At 34.6% G+C, this 22,116-nt stretch overlaps 2 protein-coding genes across 3 annotated transcripts; both read right to left on the minus strand.

Annotated features, from left to right (window-relative positions):
- Positions 1–4,055: 4,055 nt before the first annotated feature.
- LOC116188522 (TMV resistance protein N-like) lies at positions 4,056–13,146 on the minus strand. Of its 2 annotated transcripts, none has more exons than XM_031517942.1 (4): positions 12,520–13,146; positions 10,645–11,770; positions 10,257–10,544; positions 4,056–5,599 (listed from the first exon to the last, which is right to left on the minus strand). In XM_031517942.1, exons 1-4 carry the CDS (start codon positions 12,960–12,962, stop codon positions 4,583–4,585), a joined length of 2,874 nt encoding a protein of 957 aa, XP_031373802.1. In that variant the 5' UTR covers positions 12,963–13,146; the 3' UTR covers positions 4,056–4,582. The 2 variants fall into 2 exon arrangements, with proteins under 2 accessions (XP_031373802.1, XP_031373803.1); XM_031517943.1 differs by lacking the exon at positions 4,056–5,599 and adding an exon at positions 7,062–8,857 and having other exon boundaries at positions 12,520–13,142.
- A 3,612-nt stretch (positions 13,147–16,758) lies between these two features.
- Positions 16,759–21,512, minus strand: LOC116188679 (TMV resistance protein N-like). The gene is made up of 5 exons (XM_031518165.1): positions 21,217–21,512; positions 19,367–19,986; positions 18,887–19,272; positions 18,507–18,781; positions 16,759–18,385 (listed from the first exon to the last, which is right to left on the minus strand). Exons 1-5 carry the CDS (start codon positions 21,510–21,512, stop codon positions 16,759–16,761), a joined length of 3,204 nt encoding a protein of 1,067 aa, XP_031374025.1.
- Positions 21,513–22,116: the final 604 nt, after the last annotated feature.

Genomic DNA, 22,116 nt, shown 5'->3' on the forward strand with positions numbered 1-22,116 from the left:
GGTTACAATTAGATCGAACTCTCTAAACTATGTTTATCTCTGATGCATGTTAGTTGATTAAATTTATACTTTGCTTCTTTCTCTCATTTTTATCGAAAATTTTTTATTTTTTTATTTTTTTATTTTTCCTCATATTCTTTCTCAAGATTGGTAATTTGAGTTTCATCTCTTAAAAGGTATTTCTACCCCTAAACACAAACTCTTAAAAAGTAAGTTCGTCTACCACTAAAAGGGAAGATTATTTGTTTATTATTCATTTTCTTTCATTTATGATTCGCGATAGTACACTAACCTGAAAAAAAAATTATAATTAAAATTTAAAAAGAAAAATTCATTCAAGAATCAAAAATGAAAATAAAATAGTAAAATAAACAAACAACTTTCGTATTAAGTGGTACATGAACTTACTCTCGTAGATCTTGTATATAGGGGTAGCCTTTCGAGAGATGAACCTCACATCACCAATCATGAGAAATGATATGAGAAAAAAAAGCAAAAATTAAATAAAAATAAAAATGAAAATTACGATAAAAATGAGATAAAAAATCAAACTATAAAGTTAATCAACTCACTTGCATCTGTGGATATACATGTGTTTCGAGAGCTCACATTTAGTTATAAATATATTATTTGAGAGCTGAATAGACCCATGCATATTTGTGTGATAATTCTTATTTCTAACAATCATACAAAATTAGATAAAATATAATATGATATGTTTTCCTATTTTAGAGAAAAAAATTGATTTATTTTTTGAAAAGAAAGTATGATTCTCATATATATCTAAATATTATCTAATCCATTTTTTAAAAATGGATATCTATAAAAACATATAATTATATATATTTTCTTCATATATATACTTAAGTTTGTCCATATAACCATATCTTAACATATTTATATTATGTATAATATATATACTAATATATACTTATATTCATGTTAATATTGATGTGATGAAATATTAATTTTGAGTGTAAAAAATTCAAGATTATTAAATAATATCTATACATATAACAAAATCTTCTCATTTATTTCAAATACATTATGTTATATAAATGATTAAAATTAAAGAAATCAAGAAATATGATTTTATGATGACATATCTTTAAAAAATACTTTTATTAAAAATAAGTCCGAAAATAAAGATAAATAAATAAAATCTAGAAAACTCCTTTTAGAAAATATATGCTGACATATACCTATTTTGATGTTAAAATTGATGCGATGGAATATTAATTTTTATTTTAAAAAATTCAAGATTATTAAATAATATCTATACATATAATAAAATTTTCTCATTTATTTCAAATACATTATGTTATATAATTTATAAAGTTGAAGAAATAAATAAATCAGATTTTATGATGAGATATATTTAAAAAATAATTCTTATTAAAATAATTCAGAAAATAAAAAAATAAAAACCCAAAAAAATTCCTTTAAGAAAATGCTAGTATATACTGATTAAATTTCATTCAGAATATATGTATAATATATTAGTACGTATACTGCTAATATATGTACTTATTTCGATGTTAATATTTATGTGATGAACTATTAATTTTTATTTTAAAAAGTTCTGAATTATTAAATAATATCTCTATATATATATATATATAAGAAAATCCTCTCATTTATTTCAAATACATTATGTTGTATAAAAATTCTGAAAATTAAAGAAATAAAAAAATCAAATTTTATGATTAGATATCTTAAATATATATATTTTTATGAGGTGAGTCTTGTCAAATTGTCTCAAAACGCTTCATTTTTTAATGAAATATTCTTTATTTTTTGAGTTTTGAAAATTTTGAACTATCTTTTATTATAAATTAGCAAAAAAAATATTTTGAATGAAAGGCAATACGAATATTGTGAATGGAATTATCTAGGCTTTCATTTAATTATTTTTATTTAGGAATTATTTTTAATAAAAAATATTTTTTTATAGATACCTCATCATAAATTTCGATTTCTTGATTTCTTTAATTTTTATAATTTCTATAACATAATGCATTTGAAATAAATGGAAGGTTTTTATTATATGTATAGATATTATTTAATAATCTTGAATTTTGAAAATAAAAATCAGTACTTCATCACATAAATATTAACACCAAAATATGTATATATTCATACTTAATATAAATATATTAATAGATGGCCTCGGAACGCTCGATTTCTAAATGAAATTTAATAAATACATATTAGAATGTATTTTACGCAATGAGTTTTCTAGGGTTTTACTTATTTTTTATTTTTAGAATTATTTTTAATGAAAATATTTTAAAAAATATCTCATCGGAAAATCCGATTTCTTGAGTTCTTCAATTTTTATAATTTATATAACATAATTTATTTGAAATAAATGAGAAGATTTTATTATATGTATAGATATTATTTAATAACTTGACTTTTAAAAATAAAATTCAAAATTCATGACATCAATATTAACATGAAAATAAGTATATATTAGCGTATATTTTTTGAAAGGAGTTTTCTATGTTTTTATTTTTTTTATTTTAGGGCTTATTTTTTATAAAAAAATATTTTTTAAAAGATATCCCATCATAAAATTCGATTTCTTGGTTTCTTTAATTTTTATAATTCATATAACATAATGTATTTGAAGTAAATGAGAAGATTTTGTTATATGTATATATATTATTTAATAATTTTGAATTTTTCAAATAAAAATTTAAAATTTTATCACATAAGTATTAACATGAAAATAAGTATACATATTAGTATATATATTTATACATAATATAAATATATTAATATATGGTTACGTGGACAACCTTAGTATATCTAAGAAGAAAAAGTATATATAAATTATATATTTTTATATATATCTATTTTCAAAAAATAGATTAGGTAATATTTTATAGATATATAAAAATTATATTTTCTTTAAAAAAAGGACTTATTAACCAAAAAAGGAAAACAAATCAGATTATATTTTATCTATATTTTGTATGATAATTATAAATAGGAATTATCATATACATACACATGGGCTTATTCAGCTCTCAAACAATACGTCTACAACTAGATGTGGGCTCTCAAAACATATGTCTATCTTTAGATGCAAGAGAGTTGATTAAATTTATGATTTGATTTTTTTTCTAATTTTATCGTAATTTTTTTTTCTAATTTTATCGTAATTTCTTTTTTTGCATTTTTTTCCTCATATTATTTCTCAAGATTGGTGATGTGCCTTTAATCTTTTGAAAGGCTACGCCTATACGTATGCTTTCAGAAAGTAAGTTCTTCTACCACTAAATATGAATGTTGTTTGTTTATTTTATTGTTTTTGTTTCACTTTTGATTTTTGAAGGAAATTTTATTTTTAATTTTTAATTATAATTTTTTTTTCAATTTGGTGTACTACCCACAACGCACGGACTCCACGACTAGTATATGTATGAAAGCAAAGACTAGTTGGGCTGGCCAGATGGCCTCCCAAAGCTCGATATTTGAATAGAATTTTCTCGAATTTTTAATTATTTTTACTTTTAAATATTTTAATGAATTATAAATTACTAATTGTGAGACCAGACAATTTTTCTTAGAATTAATGTTTGTATATATATATATATATATATATATTTTCTTTTAGAAACTATAGTCATAGGATATCCTTTTATAGATAGTAAATCATGTAAAATTATATTTTGTTATAAATAGTAAATCACGTAAGATTATATTTACTTTTCGAAAAACAGTTTCAGTTACTTTGTAAATATTAAATATTTTAAAATTGGTGTAAATTTGCTGTAATGAATCGAACAAATTGTTCAATAAGTTCGTGCCCCAAGTTCATCCACACTATTTTTGCACAATATTGTCCAGTCATGGGTGGTTTGAAAATCGTAGTTTTGCTAATAACATCTGACCTTCTCAATTCCTAATTATAAGTTTGAGTATGCAAACATTCAGACTTTTTGACAGTTGCAACATCCATACCATATTAATGTAATTTCTTTTTAATTTTTATTCACAATTTCTTTTAATATTGGTGGAATCATCCCGTGTAATGCATGGGCTCCACAACTAGAATATATATATATATATATATATAATAATAAAGCCGGATTACAAATTCGGCAATATAATCCCATCTGAGCAATCGACACAATTAAAGAACTGAACGTTTATATTACACCGGAAAAAGAAAAAGAAAAAGAAAAAAGAACTGAATGTTTTATTGGAACATCAATACTTTATAATCCTTCTTAAGGTTATTATAAGACACAGACCGTCACCCCTAGCTGTTCAACACGATCAACCCTCGTCATTGTCTAATATAGTCCCCGGCATGCCCAGGCAATCCATGGCACTGCAACTTCCTACAAACTGTAAACGTCGAGCTGAGTCACCATCAGATTTCGCCAACATAAAACACCACTAGCTAGATATCAAACCTAGCTTGACGGTCTCATCTCATCTCAGACTTTCCACGGACACCCTTAAGTTTAAAGCGCGGCTTGCCAGCAGCCGGCAGGTTGTCCCGATTTTGGTTGAGTTTAAAGCGCGGCTTGCCAGCAGCCGGGAGGTTGTCCTGATTTTGGTTGAGTTAAAAGCGCGGCTTGCCAGCAGCCAGCAGGTTGTCCCCATTTTGGTTGGGTTTCTTTCGCCATTCCTCAACGCCTAGACCATTTATCGAAACCAAATTAATTTGGTTGCTTTTATTTGAGAGATCTAAGATGACCGTCTCCAGTACATCCGGAAACGCCCATAGATGGACCAGACCTGCAGGAAGCTTTGGTAGTTCCTTGAGTTCTTCGCACAATACAGAGAGGTTTTCGAGTGAAGAAAGTTGATCGATCGTTGAGGGTAACCATGATAAGTTGGTACCTGATAAGTCCATTGTTCTCAAGCAAGACAAACTCCCTATTTCTGGTGGGATTTCTTCTAAGTAGCTTCCAAGTGCATGCAACTCTTCAAGCTTCTTCATCATTCCAATAGACCGAGGTAACGTTTTCACCTCGCAATGTGACATGTTTAATATTATCAGTTCCTCTAGGTAGCCAATCGAGCTTGGAAGTGTTTCAAGACACTGGCACAAACTCAGACAGAGATGCCGAAGCTTCTTAAGGCGTCCGATGGAGTCAGGTAGCTGAGCAGTATATGTATAATCCAAGTCCAATTCAACTAATGTCTGGATATCTCCAAGTGTTTCCGGTAGCCTTTCTATCCACCAGCTTCTCAACGACAGGCGTTTAAGTTTCCTCAGCTCGCTGATCGTGTCTGGAAGCGTCACGATCCTGACATAATATATATCAAGAACTACCAAGGATTTCAGATTACCGATTGAATCCGGCAACGTGGTGAAGTCCGGGCTGCAATTTGATAGGAAAAGCTCTTCTAATGCTTCGAGAGAACCGATTTCTTCGGGCAAATCTTGAAGAGACCCGCAATCCCTCAAATCCAAGTGCTTCAATTTCTTCAAATTGCCGATGGAGCAGCTGAGTCTTGTCAAATGTTGACAATTATTAAGAAGCAATCTCTCTAGGTTCCCGTATCGTGGTAAATTGGATGTTCCAGATATTTTACACGAAGAGAGATCTAGAACTTTTAAATTGTCTCCGGCCTGGACAAGTCCAAAGAAGAAGGGGGGGGAAAAAAGTTAAATCTCGAAGAAGTGTAAATTGAAGCATAGATAGATTAGAAGTTCCACATTTTTATACATATAACAAATATGCCAACTAATTATCTTCTTCCTTTCATGCAAAATATCATTTATTCACATTTCACTAACAAGAGTAATAACATTTGACAATTATTGATTCGAAACTTCAATGTAATATACAAATTTGTGACTTATATTACAAATGGGAGAAGGAAGGTAGTTGGACTTTCCTTTTCTCAAAATACCCTTACAAAAATATTTTAATTAATTGAGGGTCATTAGATCATTGGTTGTTGGAGGATAATTTAGTAATTTCCTGTTAACTGCTAACGCCAACTAGTCAACTACCCTTAGTCCTCTTACTCTTTCACCCTCTCGCTTTCTCTCTCTCTCTCTCTTCCTCTCATCTCCATCCGTACCTCGCTTCCCCCTCTCTCATAATTTATTTTCTTTATTAACGCTTTAATTTTATAATTAAATAATAATATTAATAGATCTTCTTATAATTTGTATAAAATAATTTGTATGTATAAAAAACTATTATCTTTGCAAAAAGTTTAAGATAACAAAAAAAGCATAATGCCGCTTGTAGCGAGGGTATGCGCCTCACATATATATTTAACGGAGGAATTCTTATACAAACATGACTTATATTTTTCAAATGTCTTTTTTGTCTAGCCAAAAATAATTGTGGTGATATTGTCACATCAAATACTTAACTATAATTATAATTAGCAGCTTCACATAAATTGATTGTAAGCTTATATCTGCAACCAACTAAAATTTTCCAATAGGAATAATATAAAATCTAATTAAATATTTAGTAGTTATATATATATGGTTGAAATTTTATAATAATTGTTATTTTTAAATATTGATCATCTTTATTTTGGGTTATTAATTTCTTATGTATTCAGTATATAGGGTTTCTTTGTTCTTATTTTCAACTTAATAAGCATTTAATAGGCTCATCGATTAATTAGTAGGTAATTTTGTCAAAAAAATATGTATATATATATATGCCATGCAATTCTAAGAAATTTATAAACACATGTTTTATTAGGAAATTAATTTTTTTTCCAAACTTTGAGTCATGAAGGTCCTCTGTTTCGTATTCGAAGATGATTTTGTACTAATAATTTCTCTATCTATATTTAAAATTTTGTAATTCTGTAACATTTCCAATACATTTAGAAAAAATTCTATGAAACCGATTCCATTATCATTTTTAAGTATATCTTATAATTATTTCCTGTGGTCAATTTGTCTTTTAAATTTATAATTGTAGTTGTAATTTTGTGTGTTCTTTACCGTTTTAATTACAAAAGCTATGATTGTTATGAACCGGCTATTGCTTATTTCTTTTTCCGTTTTTAAGTACTTTTATATTCATTTTTCATAATTTACTTTTCTTGTAAGTTTTCTTCTTCCAATTTGTAAGTAGTTCATTTATTAAAATCAGTTAAAACTTGTCTTTAGTTTTAGGGATTGGAACTCCTTTATTTATTTTTTCTTGTTAAACATCTTTAACTACCATTATTTGTTTTTAAATTTTCTTTTAATTTTTTAGGAGATTTTTTTTAGTGTGCACAATTTTAGGGAATTTAGTTGCTTTTGATACTGCATGTAACTGCAATTCCAATTAATTTTCATATTTATATATATGAACATATAGATATGCAACACTAGTTCTTAAGTAATTTTTAATTTCAAAAACTAAACTTAATTTTTTTGAATTTTTCAAACTCCAGCATATTAAATTGGGTTAATTGCCTAAAAAATACAAACTTTTCATATTTTATCAATTCTAGCACTAACTTTTTTCTTGACCGGAAAATGCACGAACTATCAATTTTAGCACTAAATTTGTTCGTTAATTTAAATGAGAATCGATGGCCAGACCCTCCGATTGGAGTAGCCGAGGTTGCTGGCGACCTTATAGAGGCGGCGCTAGGCCCCGATGAGGCCTTTACCTCTGGAACTTGAAAAAAAAAAATTTCGACAAACAAATGAAGGGGGTAGGTGGTGGGAGTCTTATTGACGGCCACCATTCCCTAATTAGGGTCACCGGAGATCTCACCGTCATGGACAACTCTAATTGGGTGAGCGGTGGTTGTCGTTGAGACCCATGATCAAAAAATGGAAGTCGTGTTAACATTAATATCAAATTGATAGTTTGTGTATTTTTAGGTTAAGAAAAAAAGTTTATGCTAGAATTGATAAAAGGGTAAAAACCTAAAAAAACACATACTATTCAAATATTCCTTAATTTAAAAATTTTATAAACCCCAAAGTTTCGAAATTTTTTATAATCTAGCACGCCGTCTCCTTCCGTCCAAATAAAACCGTCAAATGTTGATGTGGCCGTTAATTTTTGTACACATTACCGTTATCCTCCACGTAAACTTCATTAAAGCAATTAGCGAGCCCTCCCCCCTCCCCAGTATCCTTTTCCCTCCAAAACCTATTCCACTTTTCTTCCTTCCTTCCTTTTCTATTCTTTTCTTTTTCTTCCGGGACTAGTTGACCATTTTTTTCTTCTTTTCTTTTTCCTTTCTCTTCGGTTCTCTTCTCTGCTTCTTGTGCAAGTTGCTGGCTTGCTTCCTCGAGTCCAACCTGCTCCTCCCTGCAACTCTGTCCCAGCGTCGAACTGCCATGCCCATCATCTGCCTCTCTATCATCTTCACGCAAGCGTGCCCTCCCGTCACCTCCATCAACTTCATTTTTTTTTGGGCTGCCCCAACTCTGCAACTGCGAGGGTTGCTTCCCTTCCTATGCGATTCTTCTTCGGTTACAGCAAAGTAACCCTCACTCTCTCTCTGGACGCCATCTTGCTACATCAGTCAACAGACAACATTGCCCATTCCCTGCTCTGAACCGAATGAGACCAGATCATAAACCAACCTCTCTCTCGTTCTCTCTCTATCTCTTCCTCTCTGGACACCTACAAATAGAGACATCTCCCATCACCTCTTGACCCCGAGCTTGATCATCAGCTCCTCTGCATCATCAACATCAATCTCTACTGCTCTTTTCTTCTCCGGCTTCCTCCTCCAAGTCCCGCGTATCAAAAGGCTCTCGGTTGGAACTCACGAGCTTTTCTTTTCTCGGTCACAAGAACAACCGGAATGTTCTTTCCTTCCCTCACTCGCAATGGCTTCTACTGATCACTTTCTTTTCCTTCCAGACCACCATCTCTCGGATCATCCTCATCATCTCCTGCAATGAAGTTCATCAAATGATCCCCTTACCATCAGTACATGACCTTCATGACCATTCCCTCTCCTGATATTCATTCCCATTCTCATTTTTCCTCGGCTCCGACCAGAACTTAATGGCATTCACGTGGAGGATAACGACCATGTGTACAAAAGCTAATGACCACGTCAGCATTTGACGGTTTTGTTTGGACGGAAGGAGACGGCGTGCTAGATTAGGGAGGATTTTGAAATTTCGTGTTTTTTTAGAAAATTTTTAAAGTTCGTACTAAATTAGGGAATATTTGAATAGTACGTCCTTTTTTAGGTTATTTACCCTTGATAAATTGTGAAAGGTTCATATTTTTTTAGGCAATTAATTCTATTAAATTCTACTCAAGTATGAGACGGATAGATAAATAGTAGACTATTGAACCCGTTCGTTACAAGGGCTTTGTGAAGAAAATCCATTATAAAATGTTAGATATTAAAAATATATTAATATTGATTTATAGTTTATATTAATATATACAAAATTTATTTTCGCACTATATAAATTGTAATATGATGAATTCCATACCCATGCAAGATAAAATTAATTTAAGAGCTCATAAGCAAATCGTTCATGTAAAATATTCCATATGCATGATCTCAATTGTCAATCCAATTTATTAAAAATAATCATAAAATCCAAAAGATATAAAATCCCTAACTTTTGAAAGAAAAATTAATAAGTATAGAGTTGATAAAATTTTATATTAAGTATTCGCAATTGTCTTTTTCTCACTCAAATTTGATGTATTAATTTTTGTAAATTTGAATAATTTTAGATAAAATGACTAATCATTTCAATGAGAGATTAACTTAATTTAACTTTTAGAGGCTAATAATGATCATTAAAATTATGTATATTTATTTACTAATAAAATAGCAATTGCTTATAAAAAATAATAATAAGTGATTAGAATTCTTCTTTAATTTTTCTTTTCTGTTAGAGTGATATATTTTCTTTAATTACAACAATAAGGAATATATTCAATTTCTATATAACATATTAATTTATTAAGACATTTATTATTCTACCTTTATATAATAGAGCTGTTTACAATTAAACCCTATTTAATTGAGTGAGATTACTATTCTAACATTATTTAGTAGAGATAATAACAATTCAACCCCTATTTAATAGGGTGGGATACAATTATATATATATATATATATATATACATATTAAAGTGTTTTTATTAGGGATTTTGGGTCTAAGCATTTTTTGGTCCATTAATGGTCTTGCCAGACATTTTTATTAGTGTAACATAGTCATTATACGTACATAATCATTCTATCATGCGTATAGATGGAAGAAAGATAATAAATGCAAAACTTGGATAATTTGCCATGTAAAACAAAACCTAATTACATACCTTTCTTTGGCTCCATCCTTCCCATTCTTCGCAGATATCACTGTTGGAGAGATCAAGAATTGCTAGGTTCTCCATATATAGATTGGTCGCCTTGAAATCCGAAGGGCAAGAATGCCAAGATAGCCATCTTAACTTTTGAAATCGATGCTCGAAATTCCTGACAATATTAATCCCATGCAAATAAAGTAATCTCAGATTGCGAAATTTTCTAAAATGACCTTGAAAGAGATTGCATTTTTGTGTAGGATCATCACTTAAAAGATACAACACTTGAATGTTTTCGGATCCCTGTAAGAAAAGAGGAAATGTATATTGAAAACAACAATAACAAAATTTCTTCAAAGAAATAATTAAATTTGGGTTCATGTGTGCCTGCATATAATCTTACCTCTTTTCTCTTCAATATACCCAATGCTTCCTCATGATCCCACAACCGGCTGCGCATCCCAGAATCCATAAAGTTCTCTATACAAATAATTTCTTTTCCTAGATCTTTGAGATAGTCATGCATCCACAGTTCGCCATCATCCCTTACTTTAATAATAGATGCTAAAATTAGCTCTTTAGTCCCCATCTCTGGACGAAATCCGCAAGATTCCCACATGTAATTTGCAGTCTTTATCTGTGTTTTAGTTGGCAAACAAGCTATATCAAGGAAGATTTGTTTTGCTCGAAAGTCTAGGGCTTCGGAGCTTATCATTAACGTTTTCTGGATGTTCTTTTGCGGTATCCTCACCATCATATTTCGGTTGTCCTCCCATGCTTCTTTAGGTTTGCCACAAAGATATGAACCTGTGATTTCAAGAGCTAAAGGAAGTCGTCCGATAACAGAAATAACATCTTTTGATAGATTGAGGAAGTCACTTGGAGGATAATCCATTTTAAAAGCGTGCCTCGAAAATAGTTGAAGAGCACGTTCAAAATTCATTTCTCCCATTTCCAAAGTCCACAATTCCTCCGACTTCTTCCCGTTGCCTTCTTTCATATGCTCTTGCTCAGCTACTAACACTCGTGTATCCCTGGTTGTGACAATTATCCTACTTCCAGGAGAAAACCAACTCGAACTTCCAGCCAGTCTCTCAATTTGCTCTCTTTTATCCACATCATCAAGAACTATGAGAACCTTTTTATTATGTAATCTTTCTTGGAGGATGTTGAGCCCACCATCGGTATCCGAAATAGTTCCTGAGTCTTTTGGTAGAAGATCACGAATTAGCTTTTTCTGCAGATGCTTAAGTTCATGTTTTGAAGACTCTCGAATATCTGCTAGGAAACTACAAGCCTCAAAGCGGGTTGATAGTTGATTGAACAAAGTCTTGGCAAGAGTTGTCTTGCCGCTACCGCCTATTCCATGAACAACCACACATCTCACTCCAGGAGCTTGAATGTCTAAGTAGGCCAACATGTTTTCAATACTTTCATCCATTTCTACTAGGTTGTTAGTTACAACCCGATTTTTTACCTTCAAATTAGCCAAGACCTCTTTGACAATTAATTTGCATAACTCACCATAACTGCCAGAAACAAAAGAAAAAAGAAAACAACCTTACCAAATGTCATCATCATCAAATTCAAGAACATATATTTATGTACCTAAAAAACTAAAAGTCCTCATGTACGTGATTTCAGGAGTCACAAGCATTATCATCGTAGACAATTAGATTTTTCTCTAGATACCACAAATTGTCATGCGAAAACTATTAGTTTCTGAAAATAATGCTTTTAGATAGAAAATTATAGAAAACTACTAAAATTATTGTCATAATTGAAATTGTACATCACTAGTTGTCATATCGTTGGAAAATATCTAGCCGATGAAAAATGTCTTGGCAACTTGGATGAAATGATTTGAGTTTATGAACTTCCTACAAGAATTAAGATCAACATTTTATTTTTCTGTTTGAGGAAAAATCAGTCTTGATTATATTTTGTTTTTTTGTTTATAATTAAATTAGAAGGTAAAATATCAGCAAATAAACTCAAAACTTTGGGTCGTATTTCGAATAAAGTTCCAATTGGTGCTTCACCTTTCATAAGCAGCAGAACCGCCCCTCCTTTACTTTTTAGCTTGGAAGCTACTGTTGTTCTAATAATTATTTGCCGATGCTTTCTTATATTACATGGTATATATATATTTTTAATTTCCTGTATTTTCAGATAGTTGGGTGTTTGTGATTTTATTATGTGTTTTGCCAAATTCTTATTCCAGACCGAGTGAACATGAAAAGTATATGCTTAGAAAATATAAAGAAATGGCACATACCCAATATCTTCTAGTTTCGATCCTTTTATTTTAGCCACCTTCTCCAGTGCATTCTCCCACTGCGTCTTCTCATTTTTATCCTCATGTCTTTGCAGAGCATCACGATAAAGAGGCGTTTTGAGCTTTACATCATCAGGAGTCACATCATAGAAGATAGGCATAATCTTTTTTTTCTTCTCCACCATTTCAGCTAGTTCACGGAGGCACCACTTGCTAGAAGCATAGCCCTGTGAGAAGATGGGCATGCAGATGGCTGAGTTGTCTATGGCTCTTAGGATCTCTTCGATCTTCTCACCTTGGCGAATCTCTTCATTGTCTCTGAAGACGCGAAGTCCTGCATCAATCATGTAATGATAAAGGCAGTCTGCAAACCCTTGTCGAGTATCCGGGCCCCTAAAGCTCAGGAACACTTGATACTCAGCTCCTGGTATGACCGAGTCCATCTTTTTAGGTACAAGTTAGGTTTCAGAGAGTGATTATGTTTAAGGGCACGCTGGAGAGAAGTGATGAAATTTGAAGATGGAGAGAAGTGATGACAAGCTGGGAGAGAAGTCCCAAAATTTAAAGAGGAAGAGGGTACAAAGCTAGAACGATATAGCAAGTAAAGTACATTAATTTCCTTTGCTTGAAGAGAGGAAAGCATGATATGCTATCCACATTTTCCTTTACGCGAGGTTTAAGAATGGTGAAGACAATAAGTATAGGATAAAGCGGATGAGCAAAGAAGAAAGCAAAGCAATAGAAAAACATATAAGACACGATTTGTAATTGTTGGAAGTGCAATTCTAACTACAGATGTATCAATATTTGATAGTTCTGCAGAAATTGGACAGATTAAGGCACATCCAAGCTCCAACCTCATCTTCATGGGCAATTTAGTCTTAAATTACGTTGAAACTCATGTGACAGCCTTAGTAGCGGTAAAAGGATATTATTAATCATCACCATGGTTTTATTGTGAATCTAAAATTTTTTTAGATGTTAATGGCTCCAAAATGCAAAATAGTATGCCCAAATTCTTGGGATGTTACAGTAAGCGTAAAAGTAGGAGAGTGCCATGAAAGAGAAGGGCGAAGAAATTGAATGTGAATTTACGAATTTCACATTCCGTGGTTGAGTCAAGGAAAAATTCTGGAGTTTTTTCATAACCCAACCTTCAGAAGTTGAAGAGCACTCAAGTAGCTAGAATTAATAATATTACATTTATTGGGAAAATGTTCTATAATTGCATTGATAGGCAAGTTCGCCTGAAGATCCTTGTGGGAATGCACACAGGTGAAAGAATCAATTCACCTTTACCTCCTCTTCCAGAGCAGCTAAAGAACCCTCTTTTCACTTACGTCTACTCCCGTGAGAGGTCACGAATCACTAGATTCAAGATAGGGGGAAAAATGATAATCAGAACCTCAAACAATACTCAACCTATACAGTTCAAGGAACGTTAAAATTTTCGAAAGTTTTAAATTCTTTACGTCAAAAGCAGAGATCCTTCAATCACTTGTGTAGTTCAAGGAACCTTAAATTTTTCGTAAGTTTTAAATTCTTTACTTCAAAAGTAGAGATCCTTCAATCGCTTGTGAAGTTCAAGGAACCTTAAATTTTCCGTAAGTTTCAAATTCTTTACGTCGAAAGCAGAGATCCTTCAATTGCTTGTGCAGTTCAAGGAACATAGTGCGTTTGGTTTCAGAATTAAAGTAACTTTGATTTTGATTGTGGAAAATGACAAATGATTGTGTAGTGTGTTGAGTTAAAGTTAAAGTTAAAATTTTTGACTTGGGAAATGTGTATTTTTGTTGTATAGTGTGGTGAGTTAAAGTTAAAGTTTAATTGCGAAACCAAACGAAGCAAATTTTCTGTAAGTTCTAAACTCTTTACGTCAAAAGCGGAGATCCTTCAATTGCTTGTGCACTTCAAGGAACCTTAAATTTTCCTTAAGTTTTAAATTCTTTACGTCAAAAGCAGAGATCCTTCAATCGCTTGTGCAGTTCAAGGAACCTTAAATATTCCGCAAGTTCTAAATTCTTTATGTCAAAAATAGATCCTTCAATCGCTTAACAAACACTCAACATAAGTTTTTTTTTAATAAACAATACAGTTTAAAACACTTTTAACATCACTGAATGGAAAATAATTTAAAATTTTTTCATGGCCAAGTCAGTGCCGTAGATCATGTATTTATTCATACAATCGAATATGATATTTGGAAATGAGAGGGTGAGGTTTAGAGTTACGGTATTAATACTGATGAAAGACACCCTGAGTCAGTCGCATTGCATGCCAAGCACGACGAAATGGTTATTTAGTGCAGAGAGGCTGCCATATACTGGAGCAGCCTCAGTAATCTGGAGATGGGCAAGGGCAAAGGGACGATTTATTGAGTTCTAGAGATATCAAAGATATATTTTTGTCATATTATATTGAACTCATACATTGATTTGGCCTGGACTTCAAGTTCGCTCATAGCTAGCACTTCCAGATGTTTACATATCAGTGTGCACAGTGGGGGCAGTTATCTACGGAGGCGGTGAATGGCGCATTAAATATGTGAAGTTATGGAGGATAATAATGAAAAGATAACAAAAAAGACTAATAAAGTTTGTGCAAAAATTGTCGCTCCAACATCCCATATAGGTAACACACTCCATTCACAACTCTAAGGGATTTGGCCTAGTGGTTAATGAGCACCCAAGTTTGCTCCGAGACCCGGGTTCGAATCCCCTTGGCTCCACCGGAGCGCCTTTAGCGTGATTACCCGCTTCGTGCGTCGCCGGGGGTTCACGGAGCCCCGGGAATTAGTCGGGCGAAGCCCGGACACCCCGGGTTAGCCAAAAAAAATAAACACACTCCATTCACAATCCCAGTCGGACCTTGACGTTTTGATCAAAAGCAAACCGAAGGAGGTCAAAGAATTACATTCCTTATATATCGTCAAGTTTATCATGACATGTTCAAATGATAGGAGCTGAGATCTCTATCCCAATACCCTGCAATCCAAATCAATAGCCAAAAAAAATAAACACACTCCATTCACAATCCCAGTCGGACCTTGACGTTTTGATCAAAAGCAAACCGAAGGAGGTCAAAGAATTACATTCCTTATATATCGTCAAGTTTATCATGACATGTTCAAATGATAGGAGCTGAGATCTCTATCCCAATACCCTGCAATCCAAATCAATGCGGCAAAAGCTTATGTGAGTCCCCTTGGCCTGAATATTGGAAGTAGACATGACCCGGGAATCCATTATACGTACTGATGAGTTCATCAAAGGGAGCTCAGTGCCTTCCTTACTCGCAAAGGGATCATCACAAGTGAAAGGCACTGTTTTTGGCTCCAGATCCTCGTGCTCCTGCAGGCTGGCCTTGTTCAGGTGAAGTGATACATTGAACCCAGGAACACTCAAGCCCTCCTTGATCCTCGTGACCCTCCTCGACTTGAGGACCTGTGCGGAAGTGACTGGGGACCTGATCGCCTGGTACTCATGGCGCGCCCACTGCAGGTCCCCAGGATACCTCCCCGAACCGGCCCAGCATCACTGTATCTAGTATCGACAGGTTGGTGCTCCGAGCGCAAAGCAGGGTCATGGGATCGGCTGTGTCCACAACCAGCATGACATTGTCCCAGAGTATTTGATCTTCAGATTATGTTGCGTCTTACTTTCATTATAATTGAAGTGCCATTTTACCATGTAAAGATAATAGGAGATGAGAAAGTAGAAAGTCACATGCCATTGAAGTTTAATTATCAACTGGAAAACAAGAAAGTACATAGACGATCCGTGGATGTGGTCCATGGAAAGATTTGAGGATTAGGATAGGAACTACCTTTAACTTGAGGGAATCAACGAAGGATGAAGGTCCCAAAGTTGGCTACTGGCAGCCATGCTTCTAAGTACTTAGCCAACGGATACGAATTCGAAAGATAGGTCAATCTCCAAAACGCCTTAGCAGAGCTGAGCTTTAGGGGGAATACTGTTTGTGGTCTTGCACATGGAAAAGCTGAGCTCTCCACCACCCGTGCCAGTCTCGATCTTAATGCAATGAAATTGTTTTAATTATTTGTCAGGTGTGGTGATCCGATCAAAGAAAACCCATCCTGAAATGACGTAAGTGATAGAAAGAATCATTCAGTAGGCTAATCTTGATTTGAGTTTGAGTTTGAGTGCTGCTTGATTTGAGTTTTCCATTTATCTCTTCAGATTAACGTCATCCCTCAGCTCAGCCACGTTATTGATCCGATCAATGGTTTCCATCATTTATTGAAGAGATTGCGTTGACTTCCGGGCTCTCTAAGAAATGTCGAATCTTCGATGGAAGATCCCAACGGGGAATTCCAACTACACCTATGACTAAGAGGATCAATGTCTTTGCCGACAGCAAACCATGTCTTGGAGAACATAGTGTGCATTTACAATCAGCAAAGTGCACATCTTTCTCAATCAATGACAGTCTATCGAGTCCTTCAACTACTTTGAGGTTCCGACAATCGTGTAGACTGAGGTGCTTTAGCTTCGTCAAAACTGATAGATTCTCTAATGACCCAATGGAATTGCAGTCGCCAATACATAGCTCTTGCAATGATTCCAATTTCCCGAGCCCTGGAATCTCTTGCAATGATGCCGTACCTAATAATGTAAACTTCTGGAGATTCTTCAAGTGTGACAGATCAGGCAAAGAATTACAGTCAGATATGCGCAGCTCTCTCAAACTTTCCAGCAACAAACATGCCAGTTCCTCTCGATTGGACATGTAGATACTTAAACCGGCCAAATTCTTCAAGTTGGAAGTATATGGCATTTCCACGGCATTACCTAACCCGTCAAGAGCCAACCATCTCAAGCTAGAGGGAAGTGGTGGGATGCGTTTCAAGAACTCACACGAGAGGTTAAGTGCCTCAAGTCGAGAACAATCAGCAAAAGTGGTTGGCAGGGGGGTAACCCACTGAAGGAGTTCAAGCGACAGGGGGGAGTCTGAAGATTCACCGGGCAGACCGTTTAAGCTAGTAGGAACTTCTGTCGGTTTTCCTAGCGAGGAAATCCTTAAATTGATAGACTGGAGAAGATAAAGCTGAGTCACGGTTGAAGGCAACTGGTGGATTGCTGTAAGTGACAGGTCCAATATTCTCAAGCTGGAGAGGCCCCCGATTTCTGATGGGATTTCTGCCAACGAGAGACATCCTCCCAGGCCAAGTGTTTCAAGCTTCTTTAACATTCCTACAGATTTTGGTTGTGCAACCAAGGAAGACCATTTTGCGTTTAGTTCCTTCAGGTTTCCTAGATTTCCAAAGGAATCTGGTAAATGAGAAACCTTCGAGTACGAGAGATCTAGCTTTGTGAGTGCTGTTAGATCGCCAAACGTTTCCGGAAGCTCTTGCTGCTGAGGGTATAGCCATTTGGCCAGGTATTCATCTATGACGAACTTCACAAACGATATTATCTTCCTGATGATGGATTGATCATCAAAATCAGAAAGAAGCGACAGATCCAGAACTTCATCCCATAAACTTGTGCTCCCAAATGGCATCATCTCACTCATCTCAATCATAGACACAATCCAAGACACTAATCTGGTGCTGATATCTACTTTACCTGAAAAATTCAATGCGACTAAAGCCTTTAGTTTCCCAAATGAGTTGGGGAGTTTCTTTAGTCTTGCACAACGATATAAGGACATGAATTCCAGTTTTTCTAGGCATCCTAATTCGTCGGGCAGCTCACAAAGTGAAGAACAATACCTGAGATCCAGGTGCCTTAGGTTCTTCAACTTAACGATGGATCTGTGAAGTTTGGCAAGATTGGTGCACTTACAGAGAGTCAATCTCTCCAAGTTCGAGATCCTAGAGAAGTCTGGTGTAGCAGTCAACTTGCTGCAGTTTGTGAGATCAAGGACCTTCAAATGCACCATCTGCGGAAACACACAACATTAGGCCAAAAAATATATCACGTACTATTAGGTCAGTTGAAACTGCGCTATGACATAATATTTACCTCGATTTGATTCCATCCACTCCACTCTTGCTAGTGGAACTCCGTGGCAACTCGAGAACAACCAGCTTGCGAATGTTTAGATGGGCAGGGTTCAAACTTGAAGGTAAATAATGCCATGACAACCATTTTAGTTCTGGAAGAGGATGATTGAACTTCTTCCCAAATTTAGCCTCCTCCAATGAAAGGAACCGTAGATTTTGCATTCCGGCAAACACCTCTCCCGTCGCATTTGGGTAAAGTCCGTCTAAATGGAGGCCTACAATGCTTTCCTTACCCTGTCAATAAAGATCAAACAAAAGAGATGAGAAACTTGGTTACGTATAATTGCTCTAGTAATTAATGTTGAACTAGTAATATTCCTTTCGTCCACTTATTTATACCTCTTTGCTTTTGAGCGTGGTTGAGATCTCCTCCCCGCATATCCATAACCTGCTGCACTTTCTATAATGTTGCAATCCTTCTTCTCGGACGATTTCCCTTCCGAGATCTCTTAGTTGGTCGTGCATCCATAGCTTATCATCTTCAACAATGTTCACCAGAGCCATGGAAATGAGGGTATTGAGTCCCAAAGTCGGATGAAAATCACAGGCATCCCACATGTGAATCGGATTTGACTTTTCTGTGTTGATGAAGAAACAAGCGATATCGAGAAACATCTGCTGTTGCTCATGCTCCAGCGCGTCATAACTGATCTTCAGCTTTTCTCGGACAGCCCGATCTGGCTTTTTCTCTAACATCTTTGCGGTCTCTTCCCATATGCTTTTTACTTTTGCCATGAAGCAATGAGCCTAATACCTCAAGAGCTAAAGGAAGTCCTCCACAAGCCACAACTGCTCGACTTGAAAGGGGCTCATACTCACGTGGAGGAGAGTCCCCTTCAAAAGCGTGCCAGCTGAAAAGTCGAAGTGCTTCACTTAAATTCATCTCTTCCATCTCAATGATGCCATGAAACGGTTCATGGCCAATTTTCAAGACTCTTGAGTCCCTCGTTGTAACAATTATCCTACTCCCTGGACCGAAGCACTTAGCATCGCCAACAATATTCTCAATCTGTTCCTTTCGATCGATATCGTCAAGAATTATCAAAACTTTCTTTATACGAAAGCTATTCCTTATCATCACAATTGGGTTGGAGATATGAGTAGTGTCTCCTATTCTGGGATTGAGATTGCTCAGTAGCTTCTTTTGCAAGTATTCGATACCATGGTGGCTCGCCATCTCTCGAACATCTGCGAGAAAGCTATAACACTCAAAGCTCGATGAGGGTTTGTTGAATAGAACCTTGGCCAGTGTCGTTTTTCCAATCCCGCCCATGCCGTGGATCCCGAGGAACCGAACATCACTCGATTTGGAAAGTAACATTTTCATCGCAACTTCCGGTTGACCATCCATTCCAACTAGATAGTCCGGCACATGAATGTGGTTGAGCTTCAACTCGATTAGAACCTCTTTAACGATCTCTTTACTGAATTGAAAGTATCTGCGATAGCGTATTATAAAATTGACTTAATTAGCCAAAAACAAATAGAGCTAACAAATATATTACATTATCACAATGCATAATTTTGAAAAATAAAATCACTCATTTTCATCATTTTCACAATCGAATTTGAAAAATAAAATCGCGTTATATAATAATTCTCTCAAATCAAGTCAATTCGTCATTTTCTTTGAATTTAAGTGAGATACAGGATCGAATAAAATTATAAGATTTAGGTCAAACTTCAAATTTACTAACATTTTATCATTGGCACGTGAATGATAAAAAAAACCTTCTTCCTCTGTCCTCTTTGTCGCTCAGTGCGTTAATAATCAAAGGGGCAATATGTCAAGTTTGCTTGATCGGAGACAGATATGTGCATTGGATATATGTGAATTTTCCCTTGAATAGATACGCTATCTTCGATCAAGCAAGCGAATTCAAATGATTGTCTTTCCGGTCAGCATGTTGAGCCAGTCTGGGCTACCAAATAATATAAACAAACTTAGAGTTTAATATTAATTTTTATTTTCAGTCTTGAGTCTCACTAAATTTTGAAAAAGAAATGACGATTTGACTTTATTTTGAAGTCGGTAAAACCCTGTGATTTTATTTTTCAAATGTGAAATGTTTGATTTTATTTTGAAGTCGGTAAACCAATTGATTTTATGATCTGCAATTTACCAAAATTTTTATATAAAATTTTAACTGAAAATTTGTAATATTTGAACTAGAAAATATTAGCTGGAGAGTTGAATAATTCCACGAACCGAAACAAGATAAAATGGAGAAGATCTCCAAAAGTTCATTTGTCCTATCAATTTTCACATTGTATGTGTATTCTATATATTGTAGACCTCACATAAATGGTCAAATTATAATAAAGTAGATACTAGTGTACGCATATGTTCATGTTCTAGTGATGTATAAATATTATTATTGTAGAACTTCAAATCCTTTTACTGAATTTGCATCGTCACTTTTTCGTTTAACTATATATCATGTTTATCCTTTCAATTTCATCACATTTATACTGGCATCCAATACATCTTTATTCATCAAATATGAATAGGCAATGCTTCTATTGGAGTTACATATGAATACATCTTCACGTCCTTTGATCCTAGCAACCTCCTTAAGAGCATCCTCCCACTGTTTCACTTGGTCTTTCCCGTGCTTCATCTCGTGCTTGTCCATATTGTCTCCATACACCGAAGTCCGGAGCTTAACATGATGGGCACGATCTCCTTCCTAAGCTCAACCATTTTTGCAAACTCGTGGAGGCACCAAGTGCTAGATGCAAAACCCCTAGACAAGACCGGCATGCATATTCTGGAATTCTCGATGGCCAGCAAGATCTTGTTGATCTGCTGACCGACTGAGAGCTCGTCATCATCCCTGAAGACCCGGATGCCGGCGTCTACCATGAAATTGTAGTGGCAATCAGTGAAGCCGTGGCGCGTGTCTGTCCCTCTGAAACTTAGGAAGACGTCGTAGTCGTAGCTCTCTGCAGTCGCGAGGGCCATTGCACGCGGATTTTCCAACAACAAATCTTCTTGCTTGAATCCAGTAATGAGGGAAACTTGTTTGGCAAAGCACAATGCAACAATATGAAAGCTGTAAAAGCCGATTGATATCTAAAAGGAAAAGCATATATATACATATATATATATATATATCACGAAAGATATGATCTTATTCCTCATATACTTAGCTTCTGCACTTGGCAAGGAACAAGGAAAACAGGCTTCAACTGCTCAAAGTCGATATTCAGATTCGTTGTGTACTTAGCTTCACCAGTTTGCCGAGCGAATAGGATGCGTTGCCCCATCACTAAACTGCAAAGACAGGAATAAACACCAAATCTAAGGAACTTTAGTTGCAAGAAATGCCATTGACATTTTTATAGATCAAAAAAATTTTATAGATCAAAGAATAGAATATTCTTTGATAAATTGTCACGTAAGTAAATAATTTCATATTTCACCAGTACTATTTCCTCCATATCAGCACTTCATTTTGGTCCACCGGCTTCCGAGAAGAGCATCAGCGACAACTCTGATCATGGCCCGACAGACCAAAGCCCTTTCCTCTTTTTTTTGGAAATATTATTTTAAAATCATTTTTACA

The sequence above is a fragment of the Punica granatum genome, chromosome 8 (assembly GCF_007655135.1).
Source record: "Punica granatum isolate Tunisia-2019 chromosome 8, ASM765513v2, whole genome shotgun sequence".
Classification (NCBI taxonomy): Eukaryota; Viridiplantae; Streptophyta; class Magnoliopsida; order Myrtales; family Lythraceae; genus Punica; species Punica granatum.